The sequence below is a fragment of the Eleginops maclovinus genome, chromosome 18, assembly GCF_036324505.1.
Source record: "Eleginops maclovinus isolate JMC-PN-2008 ecotype Puerto Natales chromosome 18, JC_Emac_rtc_rv5, whole genome shotgun sequence".
Lineage (NCBI taxonomy): Eukaryota > Metazoa > Chordata > Actinopteri > Perciformes > Eleginopidae > Eleginops > Eleginops maclovinus.
In genome coordinates, this window is record NC_086366.1 from 23171052 (window position 1) to 23190675 (window position 19624).

General features: G+C 38.6%; 1 protein-coding gene across 3 annotated transcripts in view; it reads right to left on the reverse strand.

The window, feature by feature from the left end:
• bcas3 (BCAS3 microtubule associated cell migration factor) overlaps window positions 1-19624 on the reverse strand; it is a 290982-nt gene that overhangs the window by 264582 nt on the left and 6776 nt on the right. For all 3 annotated transcript variants that reach the window (XM_063907800.1, XM_063907801.1, XM_063907802.1), the window contains exons 6-9: window positions 15906-15987; window positions 12249-12321; window positions 1343-1450; window positions 1173-1249 (exon numbers count right to left, since the gene is read on the reverse strand). In XM_063907800.1, the coding sequence (XP_063763870.1) occupies window positions 1173-1249; window positions 1343-1450; window positions 12249-12321; window positions 15906-15987 (340 nt within the window). The remainder of the gene's footprint in view (window positions 1-1172; window positions 1250-1342; window positions 1451-12248; window positions 12322-15905; window positions 15988-19624) is intronic.

A 19624-nucleotide genomic window follows, 5' to 3' on the forward strand; every position in this document is an offset into this window, starting at 1 on the left:
TGGGAAAGGGTTCGGTTGGGTAGAAGTGTGTTGAGGTTAGCCACAAGGACTGCTGGTAACGCAAAAGAAGCCTGTGGTGCTTCTCCAAGGCCGAGGGGAGCACAGGCGGGGGGATAGCGTGTTTCACATCCTGGAAGGAGATCAGGGGGCTAAGCGGGAACAAGAAACCGACATGATGGGTGGACTCAATGGAAAAAGAAAGGGACAGCTCACACACACCACTTGAATGCAAAGCAATATCGCACACAGGATAAGCCAATGGGACTTGTCCACCATTACATCCCTAGAGAAGAAACAGACAGGAATGGCCGGTCAAAAGTACCTTTTGTTTACTGCTTTTACGGGTCAAACAGACCAAACAACGTTATGGAGAGGAGGCCCCTGCATTCAGAAGCGATTAATAACTATTGAGCATGTTTGGTTTCCTGTGGCTCAGACACTGATAAGGAAGGCAGGCAGACAAAGAGGAGACACATTAAAGGCAGCCAGTAAGGTCAGTTTACTACAGTCAATGACTTAAGTGGACGGCAATGGCCTTGTAATACAGTCTGGCCTTTCCTTTCGCAGCCTCCTCGAGCGGACATGGCAGGAACAGCCAGGAAGATGCAAGAGCTGTGTTGTAAACTGTTTCGAGTTTCAGTGGAAGGCTTCACATCTTGTTTTGATAAAAGCAGTTGAGTCACCATGCAAAGCTTGAGAGAACCACACTGCAGTGGGCTGGTTACATTATAAGCAAGTTAAAAGCAAATCACCGATCATGTTGAGCAATGCTGGTATTGATTGGTGTTGTTTGTTTTCGCTTCTGCATACAGTGCATAACTCTGGGGTTCAACATTTGACAAACGTGTTGCCAATGGAAACATTGACTTCCATTGGCAATACAATAATATTTTAAATGTGATGACATTGTAGTGGTTTCTGGGTACATCATTCAGCATTGGGTGTGGTTAAACAATGGCAATCAACTTGTGTGCCTTTTCTGTGAAGTTTTACATTCACACAGTAACAGTTGGACAGTGTCAGCATGTTACTAAGGAAACATAAAAGTGTAGTTTTAAGTCCCTCAAAAACTAAATTACTTTAGAAAAATTATGCTTCTAAACTGTGGTTAGCATAGAACACTTCTATATAGTTGGATATAAAAACACTGTAACTTAAAGAAAATGTCCTACTTGTTACAAAGAACTTCTTCGTGAAGGTGCAGCTGTCAAAGGCAGCAATCTTCTCTTGTAGGCTCACAACGAGAATACTTGAAAGAGAAGAAAATATTATATTAGTACAATCACAAAAACATGTTGTTGATCACTAAATATCAGGGTATCGATTTAACAATCAGACGTACTGTTTGTTGCAGTGGAGATCATAGATGGGCGTCTTGAACTGAATTGATTTGACCATTTCTCCCGACCGTAGAGAGTACAGGTCAACGCAACAGTAGGGAGGGCTTGTCCTGAAAACAAACAAAAAAAATGCTTGAGTCAGTCTCTGAATAATTTACTTAATACAGGGTTAGAGGGCAAGATAGAGACACTAGTGATGAAAGACAACTGGAACACAATGTCTTTAATTTTCTTTTCCTCATACACTTCCAAACAAAAATTACACATGTGACTAGGTTTGTATTAATAATGCATTTCTACCATATCTGGAGACGCATCAGATTCAAATTGAACTCCCATCCCTGCAAGCTTGACTTTTAGTTTTATAGAAATGTCTGTTTTTATTTATATATGGTTATATTTGATAAGATCAGAGTGAATGTGATGCCTTGTGGCTGATGGGAGAAAAAAAAAAATCACCCATTTTCCGAATCTGGAAATTGAAAAAGGATAAGATAGGGCTTTATTTATCCCAAAGGAAAATGTTGTGCCAGAGTAACAAAGATACAATAAACACAGCAGTATAATATTAAAAATAACCATTATAATAAAACAACTGTACATTAACAGTGCAGTAAAAAGAGCAAATTAAATAACTTCAAGAAACATAGAACATAGGGGGAATGTTGATACTCAAATGAAATGAAAAAACAAAAGAAATGAATTGTTAAAATATGATTTAAAGCCTTTCCTGTTTATGGTGAGACAGATCTGCCCCTACCATTAAAAAATGTCAATACCTTCATAAACTGATTAAAACCAAAGGAAAACAGGTTACTGCAAAGGCAAATTGAGAATAAATATTAAAGTATAACACAGCCCCTTGTGCCTTTCAAATTAAGTTAATAAGTGTTATACAACAAAAATGTTTTCAACAGGGATGGCCCGGTGGAAGAAGTGAAAAAGTAAATGTTGAGCTCAATTTAATCATTTTTTACAAAACCAATTGTGACACTTTTTGTGTAAAAAAAACAAGTTAAAGAAAATGAAAGTCCATACAGTAGATCTGTATGGACCAATTAAACACTTTTCCCCATTGTACAATTTATCATGTCTTACCACTCATTATGACAGAGGCTTCTTTATTTTTTCCAGATACCTATCATGCAACAACCCCAACCCACAGCACCAATGCAATAGTCGTACTCGAATAGAGGTCACATTTTATTGACATAATGCCGTTGTCAGACTGAAGTGTTCCAATGGGAAAAGCTCTGAATGGACCTGATGATAAAGAATAGTTATTCAATGTTTTCACGAAAATGACCCCTTTGCTAAAAGAAAAACAGCAAGAATAGCTACATCATAAAATTGTCTTGCAAAAAGGATTATTTTTTTTTAAACATGCACAATCAGTATTTTGGCAGCCTTCATGCAGTAACTCTGAAGACCTCCGAGGGGTCACGGGACCACTGTTGAGGACCCATGTGATAGATTAACCAGACTTTCCAATGTTTTCTTCCTCTTCCTTCCACCCCTCAATTCTTCAAACCGTTTCCATAATGTTTCTACGTGTTCTGTAATTTATCATCCAGTCTTCCAGTCTTTTCAAATGAGAGTTTAGTAATTTACTACAGTCCCATATTATCAAAATCCACTTTTGTATGGCTTTTAAACATAAAGAAAGAAAGAGGGAACCACAATTGCCTCCCCTGCTGACCTGAAACAGTCATTTCTATGGCATATTCAGGTTCCACGGATAAGTAGAAACACCTCCAGCTAGATGATGTTCCTCAGAGAAGCTGCTGGATTGTTGGCATTGACTTAATCAACAAAAGTCATATTGGACAGCGACATAACTGCCCTCAAAATGCTAGGAATGTATGTATACATTGTTCAGTAGGAGCAATATGTCTGTGTTCCCCTCCCCTTTTTCTTCTTCAAATGTTAACTGGAGAATATAAAAGAGGTTCCACAGGGAAAGTTTCGAACAACCCCCGATTCATTTTTCGTCCTCATGCTTAACGTCTCTGTCAACATTGCAAAGGTCCCCGAGCTGCGAGCACAGCTACCATTATCAATCAGGAGTACAGACATTAAGATTAATACAAACATTTCAGCCGACGATAATTTACTTTCAGGAGGCTATATCATCGATTTCCGCATTATCAGTGTCCGATCAATCTAATTCAAAGCTCTATCCCGAAAAAAGGGCCTCCGGAATTGATTCAAAGCGACCATGATAACGCACTATTATAGAATCAAAATGGCACAGGGTTCAATTGTTTTGCTTTTGCAGTATTTTAAAAAATGACCCAGTTCTAATGGAGGCAATACAAGGTCAGATGTAATAAGATTTCCTGATGCCGGGGACGTTGGGGCGTAGGTTGAAAGCAAGGCTAAATCACAATTATCATTATGGATCATGGAGGGATGTCAGTCCTTGCACATGTTAAGGTGACGCCGAGCACCATTTCCCAGCTCAGTAACAGCCCTATTATGATGGCCCTATTAGATCAATGTGTCAATTACTATTGCTCAAATTGGCCCTTGGATCTGAAAGGATACAAAATTAGGGAGTTGGTGGAAAGGAGGCTTGGCTCATTTACTTCCTCTGATAGGACAAGAGGCTACTCTAGAAATGAAGGAATTAATGGATTGTCCCTGCCAGATTCACGAAATGCAGAACTGATAGAATAGCATGGGCTGAGAGAAAACAAACAAAGAGATTCTTCTATTTAGCTAAGCTGTTCTTTTGTTAACTGGACACAAAACATAGTCATGCCCTCACAATGACAATGTTTAATAGTCCCATTAGAAGGATTTAAATACTGTGTAACGATTCGAACACCTGGCTCTCTTTGTTGTGATATGTGTGTTGTAAATATAACCTGCTTTTAAACACAGGTGGGGTTTAGGCTGGTGGTAGGAGGCCACGTCAGAACTGACTTAACACTTTGAGGGATATTGACTTTGACTCATTAGCGATTATCAGTGGTACCTAAGCCCAGCAGCGATCCCTCAAGGACCTGCTCAGGGCCCACCAAGGGAAGTAGAGTTTTTAGATTGTTCCATCTGACAAACATACTCAGGACCTTTTTCAAATGACTTTTGAATACACAAATGCACAAACACATGGTTTCAGAAAAAAGAGAACAGACCGAGCTCCTTTTTTTATTCACATATTTCCACATAAACAAGTAACTAAAACATGTCCATGCTTAGAAACAGAAACGAAAGCTGGGTATGTTTTGACGAGTAGAATCAGCTGATCGATTGCGAGGCGATGTTACCAGCAAAAACACAGTTGTGTTTTCCTATTATTTTTTCTAGCAACAGCCGATGTTGTAATATTACCACTCACTTCTACCGATGGTGTTACTTAAGGATACATCCTCGGAGAATATGAGCATCTGGGAAACATGTGGTGCCAAATAAACGAGTGGACAGAGCATCATTTTACTGAACAAGTACACATTTAAAAAATGTATCTTCTAGGGACCACGAAGATCAATACTTAATTTATGGCAATCAATCCAACAGATAATGAGTAATTTCAACCCAAAAAAGTAAATAAGCATTAGACATGGATAATTGCACAAAATATGCGGCAATCTAACGTTTGTTGAGATATTCAGTATGAATAAAAGTTGTAAACTGACCAACCGATGTGCCATACTTGGAGCCCCCCTCCTAGTTTAGCTAAACATATGTAGTACAGCATCAAAAAGGGGTCTTAATTTTAATTTTTCAAATTTTAAATTCCTCAGTGTAAAGCTACTAAAAAGAACAACTGCTGAATCCATTTACATTTAGTTTGGCCCAGCAGTAAACCCGGTCTTTTGGCCCTGTACCAGATTTGGACAAACTCCAAACAACACAAAGTTTAATGTGAGTTTTACAACCATGTATAAGTCTTAATTTTAGATATGCAGCTGTTTAAAATTGCCATTAAGGACCATTATGGAGGGCAAATGTCTTATTATTATGCCATTATCATGAATCTAGTCTGTGTATTTCTTCCTAGATACAACATGTTGACATATGTTATTTTAATTTCCACATCAGTGCTGTACTTATTCCGTAGAGTACTTTCCCTCTGGAGAACCTGCAAGCATCATTTTATGAATGTGAACTTAACCAAGGGATCAAAACCACAATATTTCATGTGGCTGAGGAAAGGGTAGATGGAAGCCTGAGGAGGAACTAAAAAGCAAGCAAATAAATGAATTTACAAGTTATGGACGTCATCACATTTCCTAATGCAAAGTTTTACAATCTTCCCAAATATGAATGACAATTACACGCAGTGAAAATGCTAAACAAGTACAAGTTGGTTTGGAAGATGTACGCTAGCTCTGGAGACTGCTGAGGAATGGTATTTCCACTTAGATTCAACTGATAGGAACTTTTGAATACTGAAGCCAGACATTTAAGACTACTGAAGTATACATTTTATAGGCCTGCAGTTCTTAATTTCGGTTCTCCCTAGAATTGTTTTCATGGCAAACATTTGTATTAACAAATTAAACGAGAAACACCATCAAATCTGTACCCATTATTTTAATTCTTTAACGTTTCTATTGTATAACAATATCAGAAGATGGAGTTTTCTCCGGCATCATGTATTATCTTCCGATTTGGATGTTTCCTTTTACATTTACTACTCATGCATCTATAATTCCATGGCAACTGGGAAAGGAAAATAAATACTTGTAATAATTCATTTGCTTCTTCTTCTTCTTCTTGGTATTTATTTGTTTTTTACTCTGCTCACTTCAAACGCAGCCCCCCAATTTCAAAACAAAAACTGGCCACTTCAGAGCCTGATAGGTTCCTGGAGGAAGCAATAGTAATTTTGGCAAGCTGCAGGCATTAATATGAAAGTAATTAGGGGTAAAAAGTTCAGCTACAGCTCTAAGTCTGGAAGAAAAACATTTCCCTGCCCGTTTATTAGTGCACACACACTCTCAATGGCCAGAGCACTGTGTCCTGCATGTGTGTGTTTGTGCGTGTGAATGTGTGATTTTGCTTGTGTGAATGCATGTGTGTGTCTATGAATAAAAGTATTTCCCTCCGCATAAAAAGAGGAAAATGCAAACAAAACCATTAACTCTGACTGTACTGGCTGAAAAACAGGAAAGACAAGCAGTACAATTTTAGTTTAAGAACTACCAAACAATAAATGGTGCAACCAAAAAACATTAGTTTTTTTAATCAATCAATAAATCCATCTTATTCCTTCTTTCTGTGTCAGCAGAGAAGTGGATATTCATATTCATTACCCAAACCATAGCTTGTATCGGATCCAATTTTAGCAAGTTTTGCTTTGTGTGCCAATTGCTGTTTAAATTACAGTAAGTGGAAGCACTTGGCAGAAGAAACATCTGCTCCTAAAGGATTTATTTATTCTGCTTTGATATCTTTAGCTGCATCTCGGAAAGTGTTTGTGCATAAGGATACAGGCTAGATGACAGCTTTAAGCCCAGATACAATATTTATGTGTAATAATGCAAGTTACCTTTACATTATTTAGGGGAATGATGTTTGCTTTTATAAAAACATTAAATGTACATGCTATCACAGTTTTCAGGCTCAGATGATTGGCAGAAAGCAAGGTAAGGGAACATATCTAAGGAACGCCTCAAAAAACCTTCAATGTATAATGTTAGATATGAAAACACTCGTTCCTCAGAGGAGGACTTCCTAAATAGACTTATACCAGTGGAGGACTCATTCATATTGCTTTAATTTCAATGATTAAGTACAATTTACGACTTTTCGTAGTCTCCATTAATGAAGGTTGTTTTCCATGACTTCACGTTGAGTGTTGGGGAAATTAATGAATATGAGCATTATCTCGGGCATCTGTGACCGACCCAAAGTATTGGCGTTTGCAGATTTTCCCTGGATCGTTTTAGGTGGCAAAGTGCTTGATTCGCGGTGAGGGCAGGGGTTTTCATTTGCATACTAAAATGATCAGTCAAAAACAGATTGTGTAGCCATGCTAGCCACACCGTGAGGCCAAGTCATTAAGACTATGCCCCATTAACATCTGCAATTACATGTCAAATCCATCCTAGAGTTGTTAAAACATTTCACTCCAAACCAACAATGTAAATATGCTGGACGCTGAAGAGAAAAGGGTGCGGTCTCGCCACAGTCAATGGGCCAGAGAAATGCAACCAGTTATAAGCTCGTTGCCATCAAAGTATTGCTCCTCCCCCAAAAATACATCATCTCTTAGCAGCTCCAATTGGTTTGGTCAACTCTGGAACTCTCCTAAAAGTCCTTTCCTGATTTTTACCCTAGCACCCATAAGTATCACCTATGATCTTTGGTGTGTTAAGACGGATTTCTACTCTTGGATGCTAGATAAATATTAGCCGTTCAAAGAACCACCAGTGTTTCTTCACCAAGCCAACGCTTGTTTATCTTTCATCATCCGGAGAAACTACCCGAGTACTTCTAAATACTTGTTAAATTTAAAGGGAAAGTTTAAACTAAAATTACGTATTAATTGCTTTGACCGCAGAGGCCTAGTTTAGGGAACAGGGTTTTGGTAAAGGTTTGAGAAGTCGCTACTAATCATTCAGCTTGAAAGGTGTGTTTACATAAACTGCTTCCAGCAATACAGAGTTTAATCTGACTTCCGATTTGAAGAGGGAAAACTGGCAGGGCGGAACATACTTTCGACAGACATTAAACAGACATGGAAGTGAAAATAAACGCTCCGGAGTGAAGCCTGAGCCTTTAAGTTCTGCCTATGCCCTGAACAAGTGTGTATGCATGTGTGGGGCAATGAAAAAAGGGGGAAGTGGAAGGCTAACTTAAAGTCACTCTCACTTCCATGCAGGAACAATTTAATTAAAAACGTTTTGGGAGGTAAATGGATTAATAGTGTCTGTTTAGTCATTTATTATTTTCCTCACTAAAATTAATGAATATTACTTTCTATTTCAAAATAAAACAAAAATTATATATATATATATATATATATATATAAAATGCAGTAATAAATATTTTGCATTAGGTTTATTGCAAAGAAATGGTAGTATCTACCCTATAAACACAGTTGGATAGGATTGTGTGTGTATGTGTGTGTGTGTGTGTGTGTGTGTGTGTGTGTGTGTGTTTGCGTGCCTTGTGTGGTCACAATGTGACAGCGAAGAACATCATAAAATCATAGTGGATAAAAAGATAAAGAGGATAAAAAGCATCACTTCCCCAGATCCCCTTAATCTGATGGCTCGTTTTTTTACAAAGGCTTGATGATTTCCATTTAATAAACAGAAGACGGACACATCCTGTCATAAAAATGCACTGAAACAAAAGAGCTTAGTGCCATAATGGGCTTTAGCCATCAAAAGTGTTTGTGTGTGTGTGTGTGTGTGTGTGTGTGTGTGTGTGTGTGTGTGTGTGTGTGTGTGTGTGTGTGTGTGTGTGTGTGTGTGTGTGTGTGTGTGTGTGTGTGTGTGTGTGTGTGTGTGAGAGAATTTAGGTGTTCAGGAGTATCAAGTGATGTTTTTCGCACATTTATATTTGATTTACAATTACACTATAAAGAATTATAGTGAACAGAAATAGTGTAGAAATATATTTGCCTGGAGCAGGATCATGAAGATGATGATCAAAGCTTTTCCGTAATTGTTTAGAGTAAAGTTGCCAATGTCTGAACAAAGGTTTTTGGCCAGAGCTGATGTCTGGAGTTCCCCTATTGGGTGGAATTGTTTTCCTTTGGGCTGGGTCAAGTGTCTCAAGGGCATGTCCGTCAGATTATTTGGGTCGCCTGGTTGCAGGTTGCCATTGAAACCCACTGATTTATAGTGCATATCCAATACAGGCCATATACAATACTGGTGGTGGATTATGTATTTAAAGCCACACACCTTAAAAAAGATAAGCATTGGGTTTAGCTGAATGCTGGATTCATATTGGTCAATTTGAACATTAAGCAGTCTGCTAATGTTTACTAGCAGAATACTGCCAAATCTGCATAAAAGTCTGGTCAATTTAACTTCAGTTGTGGACAAACCTCCATCAGAAGCACAATGAAATACATTTTGAGTATTTATTTGCATATTGGTTGAGAGCACAACACCTTGGATTCATCATGGCTAGACTGTCCCACATAAGGAAAAGGAAAAGAATACAAGAACAAGAAAATAGCGAAAGAGTCACCCTGTTGGTGTTCTTTTTTTCAATAATGACTGCACATTATCCCTTACATGTGGCGGAGTGCGTAACTCCTGCCAAGGAGTACGAGACAGGGATGGCAGTGGTGATGGAACAGATAAAATCAAAGTGAATGTTCAATCCCTTCGAAGAAAGAACAAAAAGAGTATCCACGAAATCAACGGTGACCATGAGATCGGCTTAGAATATCCTTCTGTATAAGCCAGAAACCCAGAAATTGCACTTTCTGTACTACTACTGCAGTGAAAGAGGACTATATTAGTCAAAATAAAAATGGACCACATCCTCTAAGCATCTGGAGAAGTTGTGAAGGAGTAGCTAAAGGTTGGAAATGTCACTGACAGTACCCACACTCTGGAGAACAAAGCATCCTTATTCATCCCTGAACTTTTGCCCCAGAAGTGTGTGCTCTCAAACACCCACAAACAGTTGAGTAGCCTTTGTCTTGCCTGTATCATGTATATTCATTGAGCAACCATAGAAGTTTTATACCTGTGGATGTTTATTCATTTCAGAATTCAAATAATAACAGCATCAAACAGGGAAAGGAAACACAAATCCTTTCCAGACATGTGAGCAGACATACCAAGGTTTGCAATGGCACCAGCATTCTTTACTAATTCCTGAAGCCCACTGGCACTGTTGCATAGACTGAAAGGAAAGCATATGTAGCTTTACTGTCAAGAAAATTACTAGATCCATACATTGTTTGGACCTAACGCATAATCCTTTCCATTGATAAAATTAAGTTGAGTGTGCCTGGCTGGAAATCCACAAGTTCAGGGCTTCATCACACACATGCTTTTTCCCTTTTCTGGTTTTCCTTTAATTTGCAAATCTTGTAATCTAAGCCTAGAGCTGACTGAACCAACTTCTTAACCATCACGGCTGTAGCAGCCAAGGCTTCAATCTGTTTTTCATTTAAGTGTCAAGACAGTATCCTTTTTAGTGGTTAACAAAAGCTGTTATTTGAAAATGATTATATGCTAAAAATTGTGTGAGGAAGTTTATGAACAGGCCCAATGGAAAGTACTGCGCCGCACCCGGAAGCCTTTTTCCTTTCCGTCTTCGACCAGAGTGTTATTTACCAAGCACTTCTGTAGGGAGAAGAACCACGATGTGCCATTTAGCCAGAGGTCAGGGTTTCTACTTTTCAACACAGTGCATGTTTTCAACATTAGTGTCAAGCGACGCCTGGGTGATTCGCCAAACCGTTAAAACGCTGCCTGTCTCGGTGTCACTGAGGACATAGGAAAAGCAGAAGCAACGGCAACAGGGTCACACAGACAGGGGCGGTAGTCCCTGGAAAACATCAAGAAGGTGGTCTCCGTGAAGGCACAGCTTAAGACAGCCTTCCTTATTTCATTTCCATTCGAGTATAGATTGAGTTAAATGTTTTGTTCTTCTGAAACAGGCCTTTGGAAATGGGGAAGATTTACATTTAAAAGAGGCCCTTTTATGCTATTTAGGGTTTTCCCTTTCCTGTAGTGTATTGTATAGGTTTTCACGCATGTAAATGGTCTGCAAAGGCTGCATTTCTTTCCCACACACTCCCCCCCCCCTCCCCACTGCCTGAAACACTATCATTGGACTCTTTTGTTTACCTCCGTATCACCGTGATATCATTATGTAACACTCAAGCTTCTTTGGGCCAGGGCTTTTCCGACACATCTCCAAGCGCTTGACAAATTATAACAGAGGCCTCCAGCTAACCAATCAGAGCAGACTGGGCTCTGGTTTCAGACCAAGGGTGAAAAGAGGTGCTGCAGCACAGGCAGTATGAGAAAAATAAAGAGCTTTCTGAACATTAAAGCATGGAAACATGTCACAGTAAAGGCACAAAATACAAATATGAAAATAAGAATAATATGTCCTGTTTAGATTTCCTTTCTGTCTGCCAATGGGGTGTCCAGGTACTGCTTGCATGCCAACCATAGGGCCATTACAAAACCATGAATCACTTAGCAGCCCACGTCACTGGCTTAGCTCCAGTTGGCTGCATATGAAGTGTTTATAACAAGAAGTTGGATGCGTGATAAATGAAGAGGATTGTAAAAATATTAAATATTGGCCTTGATATATTTATAACAGTCGTCAAACAGCATTCACATAAAAAAAAATATATATATATATATAAAATATAAAAACTGCACTAATATATTACAATGGGAAAGTGATTTATCCCTAACTTAGTTCAACTGTTTTCAGAAAAAGCAACTCTATATGTATGCCTAGCCTGAAAAAGTTGATACATTTATCTGTCTGGTCAGTTTTTCTTGGGAGGGAGAACTTGATTTTGGCCTAACTAGTGCCTGACGTATGTAACTTATAGGCAAGAACGACTACTTCTGTCAAAATAGAAAACTATCTTTATCCATCAGATATTACATGGGATATCCCTCATGTTTTCCTTGTATTCCTTGTTGATTTTTCAATTAAAATGCTTCAGATAAGCAATAAAAAATAAAGGCATTTTTACCTTAACTGCTATATGTATTGGGGAAATCAAGTTTTCATTTTTATTGTATATTTTACCCATTAAGCCAAAATCATTTATATCGATGGTATGAAAATATTTGAGATTTTTATCCCAGCAGAATATAATTTAAGGAGTCGTAACTCATATCTGGCTGATGTGCAACAGTGATTACAATGGCTGTATTGTAAGTATACAGTTAAAACAGTCTGTTGGGAAAGGTAGTGATGTCATCTTTTACTATGATGCAAACTTACCCAGAAGAACCTGTGCTCTTGCACACCCCCAGCAGAGGTCTCTTGTCAGCAAAACTGTCCGTCTTCAGAGGACCTGAGGAGGAAGAGAAGTCAAAGAAAGATGGTTGAGGAAAACAGAATAATCTCAACAACAAAGAGGGACATTCTTTAATCTAACGTGTGAGGCCTCCAGTGTTAACAAGCCTAATTCAACAGGAAGCCTTGCCATGACAGGACATATGTAAATCATTACTGTAATTTGATTATGGTCACAAAACATTTTAAAGAAAAGATCATTCTTTTCCCAATATTCGGCCATATTAAGCAAATTAGCGGACCTCTATCCTTCAAAGAAAATTGAAAAGCACGACTTTAGATTGCTGACATTTGTCTGATCCTTCACTGCGTGAGGTTTTTAAGGAAACCTTCCCCCCCAAAAAAGCTAAAGAAGGAAAAATTATACCAAAAAATGACAGTAGATAAAAGCGCTGAATGTTGCAAAAGGAATTACGACTTTTTTCTTCTATGTTTGTTTTGGGGATTCAGGGTGGAAATACACTGTGAAACCCAGCAGGCACGAAACAAAGACATTTAGAGAAAATATGTTGCGCTAAGCAGGCTGATCCAGTATTTCCCCTGATTGTCTCATTCTTGAAGACGGACAGAGGATCAGGGGATTGTGGGGATGGGGATGCTTAGTTCGAGGAAGACGTTAGCCTTTGGGGTTCTGTAATTTCAGGCTTGACAGTAATCAGGCCGAGTTCCTGTAGCGTACCATGAGAGCAAATGTGACTTCCCTACCAGCCTTCAACACGCCACACAGGGTCCTTCCTTCTTTCATGTTTCTGTCACCAGGCATTCAAGGTCAAGATGTTGAGCCATAACATAAATATGACTTTAAGAAGATTAGTGAAAAGGCACGATTAAAAAAACAAAACAACGTTTGATGATAAAAGATACTTTGATTTGATTACTATTGTAATGACAAGTAATTGAAGCAAGTAATACTGACTTCCATGCTGACGTTTGTATGTTATAATGTAACAGAGGGACGTGCTGTATGTTGACATAATACCGTAACCTGGCTTAGAACCTTTCAGACAACCTGGTTATTGTTAAACGTTTAAGTATGTATAGTACTGCTGTCATTGATTAAACATTTTTAATCGCGAAAAATCACAGTAACCATGATTACTGTGATTTTTCATGACTAATCCCAGGTTTAACGTACTAGCATTTCCTTGTTTTTCGGGAGGAGCTAAACCAAATACACGCGTGGTGGTTTAAAAAAGTAACGTACAACAAACTGGTAAGGGAAACGTTTTTTTTGTTTTACTTTGCTTACTTTTGTCCATCGGACCTATGTGATTGCTCTCTGTATAATGTGCGATACACAGAGTATATAATGATGTATTTTTGCTGCCGATATCTTATTGCGGCAACTATCTGTTCCTACAGTCTCGTTTGCTATCCCGTACTCGTATGCAACTTCAAGAAACTGGCTAGCTATTGCTTTAGCAAGATGCCTTACCTCCATTTTTAACCACACCTCAAGCTAACGTGTGCAGGACATTTGTAATGGATTAGATGTGCCGTACACCGAAGTAGTTATGCTAGTCCGGTGGTCTCCAGTCAGTGCAATACATGTAGCTTTAGCAAATTCCTCTGTTTTGCCTTTTCACTGCCATGGTTAGTATCCGTGCTGTAACTATGAGTGCAAGTTTCGGTCAAACTTGGTAATCTGATTAATTTGTGTAATTTATTTGAGCGCAATAAGATTAATCTTGAGCGTTTACGCATTAATGTTGACAGCCCAACTTTACAGTGTTGGACCATCCCAACTGTAGCTGTATTTTGAAGACATACAACAGTTCTGTGCCTCATTTCACAAGGGAACGGAAGATCACAGGTCATAAACTCCGGAGCGGATGTGGATAAACGCATTTACTCCCTTTGGAAAACCAGTCCTTCCCTTTCTATTCTAGGAAAGGGTAACCTTGTCTTATTATAATCAACACCTATTTTCGGGTATTTCTAAGTCCGCCCGCCCACGGCCTTGCATCGCAGACAATCAGCCTTTTAATGGCTCACCACAGTGCACCACTGTTCTCGCCCTAGCAGATTGCAATCAGTGTCCTTCCCTCCAGTCGTACAATTCATATTTATTTTCTGCGGAGAGAATCACTCCCCTCATGTATTGGGGCTATCTGCTGCTTCTGATTACTGTGGTTTGCTTTCATCCACTTCCAGTGTTCTTCAAATGCCGCCATTGTGTGTTGTTGAAATCTGCCAAAAGACCGGAATAAGGACATAGAACAGAAAGGCGATTTTCTCGCACAAACAATGGCACAAACCAAAGAGCTGCTTTCCAGGAAGCCTTTGTAGGCACTGATTGACACCTGCAGTGATAAAATGTAAACTTCATATCTGGGAAGGATCTAATCAGTGAAAGCACTAAACCCTTTGCACCATAGTCTTTGAGCGTTCAACACCAACAAAGGGTTAAACCTGCATTTGTTTATCAGCATATGACTCAATAGTCATATGCTGATAAACAAATGCAGGTTTATAAATGAAGTATTTTATTTATATGTCACAAAAACACCCATGAAAATGTCAAGTCAATTGTATATAGCAGTTGTGGAATATAAATTGATTTAAATGTATAACTTCACACAACTTGGTGTGCATCGTTTCTTGCATTTGGGAGTTATTATTGACGCAAAAATACTGCTTTTGATGGGACGCAACAATGGCTTCTCATGATGGCAGGTGAAACATGAAACCAAAAGAAAAAAATGGAAGGACTTGCGTAAATTTCAACATTACTTCTTTGCAGACCAGGTTTTTCACCCATTCTTTAAGCATGACTTTCTCTATATCACCTGTAAAATCAGTGTTATTCGATCAAATCTTCATGAAATAACCTTATATAAATAAGTAATACAATAAGATCATTAATTCTTAAGAGCAGTTTCAGCAAGGGGGCACTTCTGTCTTCTTACAGTGAAGCCACAGCACGAAGCTTTGGCAGCATGAGAGCACTAACTGCGGAGGCTCCCTGCCACAGACCAACACTCATCGTTGATTGACTTTAGGATGTAGCAGGGTGGAGCACTGTTTAATTGTAATGATATAGCACCAGTTAAAAGCACCACAACCAAGAACTGCATTAGATTGTGCCATAAAAAAAGCATTTAATAGTAGACTTGGAATTCAAGTTAACCAATATGGGACTGATATTTGAAATACATCTTAAAAAGACTCTTCCAAAGACTTACTCAGAAAACATATTGAAAAGTACAGATAGGTACTTCGGAAAATATATTTGGCCTTCATAGATGTCAGGGAAATTTTGGAGGGAAAACCTGCTAGTGGTTTCTTTATGTTTTTTTCCATCTATACATCTTCCTATCTGAAAATATGTTATGTATATCAACTGACAAGGATGTTATTAATATATTCTATTATTTCAAATACCAAAGGAAACTCAAAAAGACTGTGTACATGTTGTAAATGCATTGAGGTAGCAGCATTTGTAACTAAATAATATTAGGTTGATCATTGTACCAATTCAATACAATTTGTAGATAAGCTGATCAGAGTTTAAATAAACAGTGTTGCTTTAAAGTTTGTTATTTCAAATGTAGGGAAGAGTATAGTACTGAAGATACTCACTGATATGAGGAGCTGGCAAAATGTGAGACGCTCGCACAGGACCATGGCGTACTGAGAACAGCTCTTGGGCTTCGCCGGCCAACTGAAAGAAATGATTTGAAATTAAGATAATACATTTAACATATATGGTACCTCAGATAAATTATACATTTTCATACGAAGGTACCGACTGAAATTACAGTTCAACAGTACAATTGGAAAGAAGTCTTTCACTAATACAAAAAAAAAATATGTAGAGGTTAGTTATACAACTCTAAAACAGTATTTTTTTGTTCCCAGCCCTAATTGTGCACTTCCAAAAAAAACACACAGCAGCAGAAATTGGAATGTTCCTGTAACTGGGCGTTAAAAACAGACAGTTGAGTAAAATAATATATAACGTTGCAAGACTGGGCAGTAGAGCCCGGCAGTTGACGCCTCAATGATGTTTACTCATTTTGGTCAGATGGGTTGCTAGCTATAGCACCTACCTATTACTGTTCTTCGCTTAGTATTCTTCTACTCACTATGTGCACAGTTTTACAGGAAACTGAAGTGGAAAACTCAGCGAGAAGCTATCAAGTCAAATACAATTTCAAGCACAATCCTGAAAAAAGGCATAGTTCTAGCAGTTTTAACAGTATTTGATAATGACGCTATACACACATTTCAAGCCTCATAATCAGACCCAGTTCATTTGTACTACTCTGACATCCATTGGATTTATTCAATAAGATAAGTACATTGCTTAATATCCGAATGTATCAACAGCCAGTCAATATTGGTTAACACAAGCTCACGAGATGTTCCCGTTGTCTTATACGACAAAATGTGTCATCAAAAATACCCCATTTGTTAATCTCCAAGGTTCTATTTGTCATAAAAACAGCAGTTGCTAACATAATGAAACTACTTAACATTCACAGCCGACACAAGACCACCTTTAGCATAGCGGTGGAGATGTAGTTTTTTTTATAGCATTACGTTAGCTTTTCATTTCTGATGACTGCATTAGGTTGGGTAGGGTTAATATGTGGAGATTATCCTGCTGAACGTGAAGTATCATAAGCGTGTACTGACCAAAAAGTTTATTTGTTGCAATACCGTGATCTAATGGGTAAATGCCATTGTTTTTCGTCGAGGGAACCCTTGCGATGCAAACTTCCGGGTCTGCCTACAAAAATACATCATCACTGCACCACTCCAAAATTACTCAATTACACAAGGAAATAAAACACACACACTGGTGAACGCTGTTTGTTCAAGTGTTAATGGTTTTACAGTTAAGGATCAACGCAAGTGCTGTGTTTGTTATTGTTTTCAATAACTTCCCTTTATCAACCCACTTTACTGATCAAGTGTAACAAGTGCAATCCAGCACATGTGCACAAGCTTGGACGTTTAAGGATAAACACCAAAGGTTGTCACATTATAGAGGATTTTAAGGCATTTAAATGGATGTGCATTTAAATTGGTATCTGCTTGTGTCTGCACAATCCGGTTTAGGATTCATGAGTTCATATGCGATGACGCAGATACGTGAGGTCTAGCGTGTGTACTGGCACATTGTTTGAGCGCAGAATGTCCCACTTACTGTTATTCTTGTATGCGTTAAATTACAGCGAAACATGCATTACCACTTTACTTGTGCTTTAATCTACTTGTTTGAAGTCTTTTAGCCCATCCGAGGGGATGATCGCTCTTTTGTGCAATTAGTAGCCTTTTCAAAGTGGCGGATTTGCAGCTGTGTTTTTATTCAAAGTGCTTGAAACCCAGTAGTGGTAGATTAACACTGGAGACACGGGCAGGTTTTACCAGCACTGATAGCAGGAATAAAAGGCGGTTGGCAGAAGGGGAGGATTCCTGTAAAGGCAAATGGATCTGCGAGGGAGAATAATGGAATTTGCTGGATTAAAAAGGAAGAGGGGAGGGCCAGAGGTTAATGCGCCGGGTTATTGTGCATTACCCCCGCTGCTCATCCTCGCCTTACATGGCTCTGTGTGACATTCGCTGCCATCAACAACATTCCCACCATTACATTAGTGGCACGGCGTATGCAATATGCCAAATTGCTTTCTCAAAGTTGTTTTCCCTGCCCACGGTTATTCATTTCATTCATTTTATTTGTGGCTCGGATGTTTTTGTGGAATCACAGTGTCTGCTCTTCTGTTTTAATCTCTCAAATGTAATACCATAAGCTGTGAACAGATATCTAGGGCATATTCACAAGTGAGTGTGCTCACTGACACAGCGCTGGACATATTGGAGGTCTGGAGGCAGCAGGTGCTTTGGGGATCGGACGGTAACAGGTGCTCGTTTATGGGCTTTAATAAAACGCTGCACTAAAACGTAAAGACAACGTGAAGCTAGAACAATGAAGCACCATTTATGATGTTGAGCTTCAAAAAAACCTATAATTTGTTGTTAAGTGACGCACCTCAGGATCGCACTCACTGTCAACTGACCTGATAAAAACAAGGTGGAACCCTTAACGGTCCTACAGAGGGGAAATTCACATTCTGTATTTCACCCATCCTTAGGAGCAGTGGGCTGCCATTATGCAGGGGGCCTCTGTAGCACTTGGTCTTTTGGGGTATTGAACCTGTGACCTTGCCATTCCCAAGCCAAGTCCCTATGGACTTCGCCAACAACGCCCCAAAACTGAGTTAGGATCTTGCAACTTGTCTCTTTATTTATTGTCAAAGGATTTGCTAATTGTCTCAATATAGCAAATGTGGCTATGAATGCATATGAGGAGTGATAGTAACGTACAGGGGTGAATAAGCGTCTACCAATCAGAGGGTTGATGGTTCAATCCCATCCCCTGTAGTCAAAATGTTGAAGTTTTCTTGGGGGAGATTCCACAATAAATTGCTCCGTAGGCGACGGCGTGGTTCTTAAGTGTATGGACGTCGCTTCAGATAAAAAGGTAAGCTCAATGACATGTCATGTAACCTTGTCTCCTTTTTTAATGAGGTAAGTTTGATAATTGCTCAATTGTTGTAATGAAAAGTTCAAAGAACTTCCTAAAAATAGTTTTTTTTATGGAATTAAAAGGAAAGTGGGTTACAGGACGAATAAGTATTATTTATCATTAAATTAAAATTGGGTTTTAATTTAACACTGCAGTCATTGCAAAATAAAAAAAAACTGTCTTGCGGATGAGAGCAAGATGCATATTTGAAATACTTTTCACAATTTCATAACCAACGTCAAATATTCCTTCTTTTCTGTTAAAATGTTATCACTATAACACTCTGAAATAGCAAACCTGTGTGTAACTAAAGAAAAGATGTGAGGCAAGTAAGAGCGGCAAATAAAATAGTGTATAACTCAAGAAAAGGTTCAAATTTGGATGACATCACTGTAAGGAGGTCTTAGCTGTGAGTTACTTCCCATTATTACAGCAGAATCCCAACCTTTTCACAATCTTTAAAGAAAATAAAGATAGCAATCTATTGGCTAATAGTACGCTGAAATTACCCATTTTGTTCTGAGGTTCTGTCAATTAAAAAGAAACTGTTGTTTTGAAATAACTGAAGAAAACAGTGAAGAACTTAGTTTGGGATGAAACGGACAGTCGTATTAATGCATTGCTAGCATAAAACTTACAGTTTGGTAGCTATAATACAAAAACTGCGTACAATTTTTCATCCAAGCAGGTATATTATCTCAACACGTATGCAGACAGACAACTAGTCGTCTGCCTTTTATCAGTATCTGGATGACACCTCTTCAGT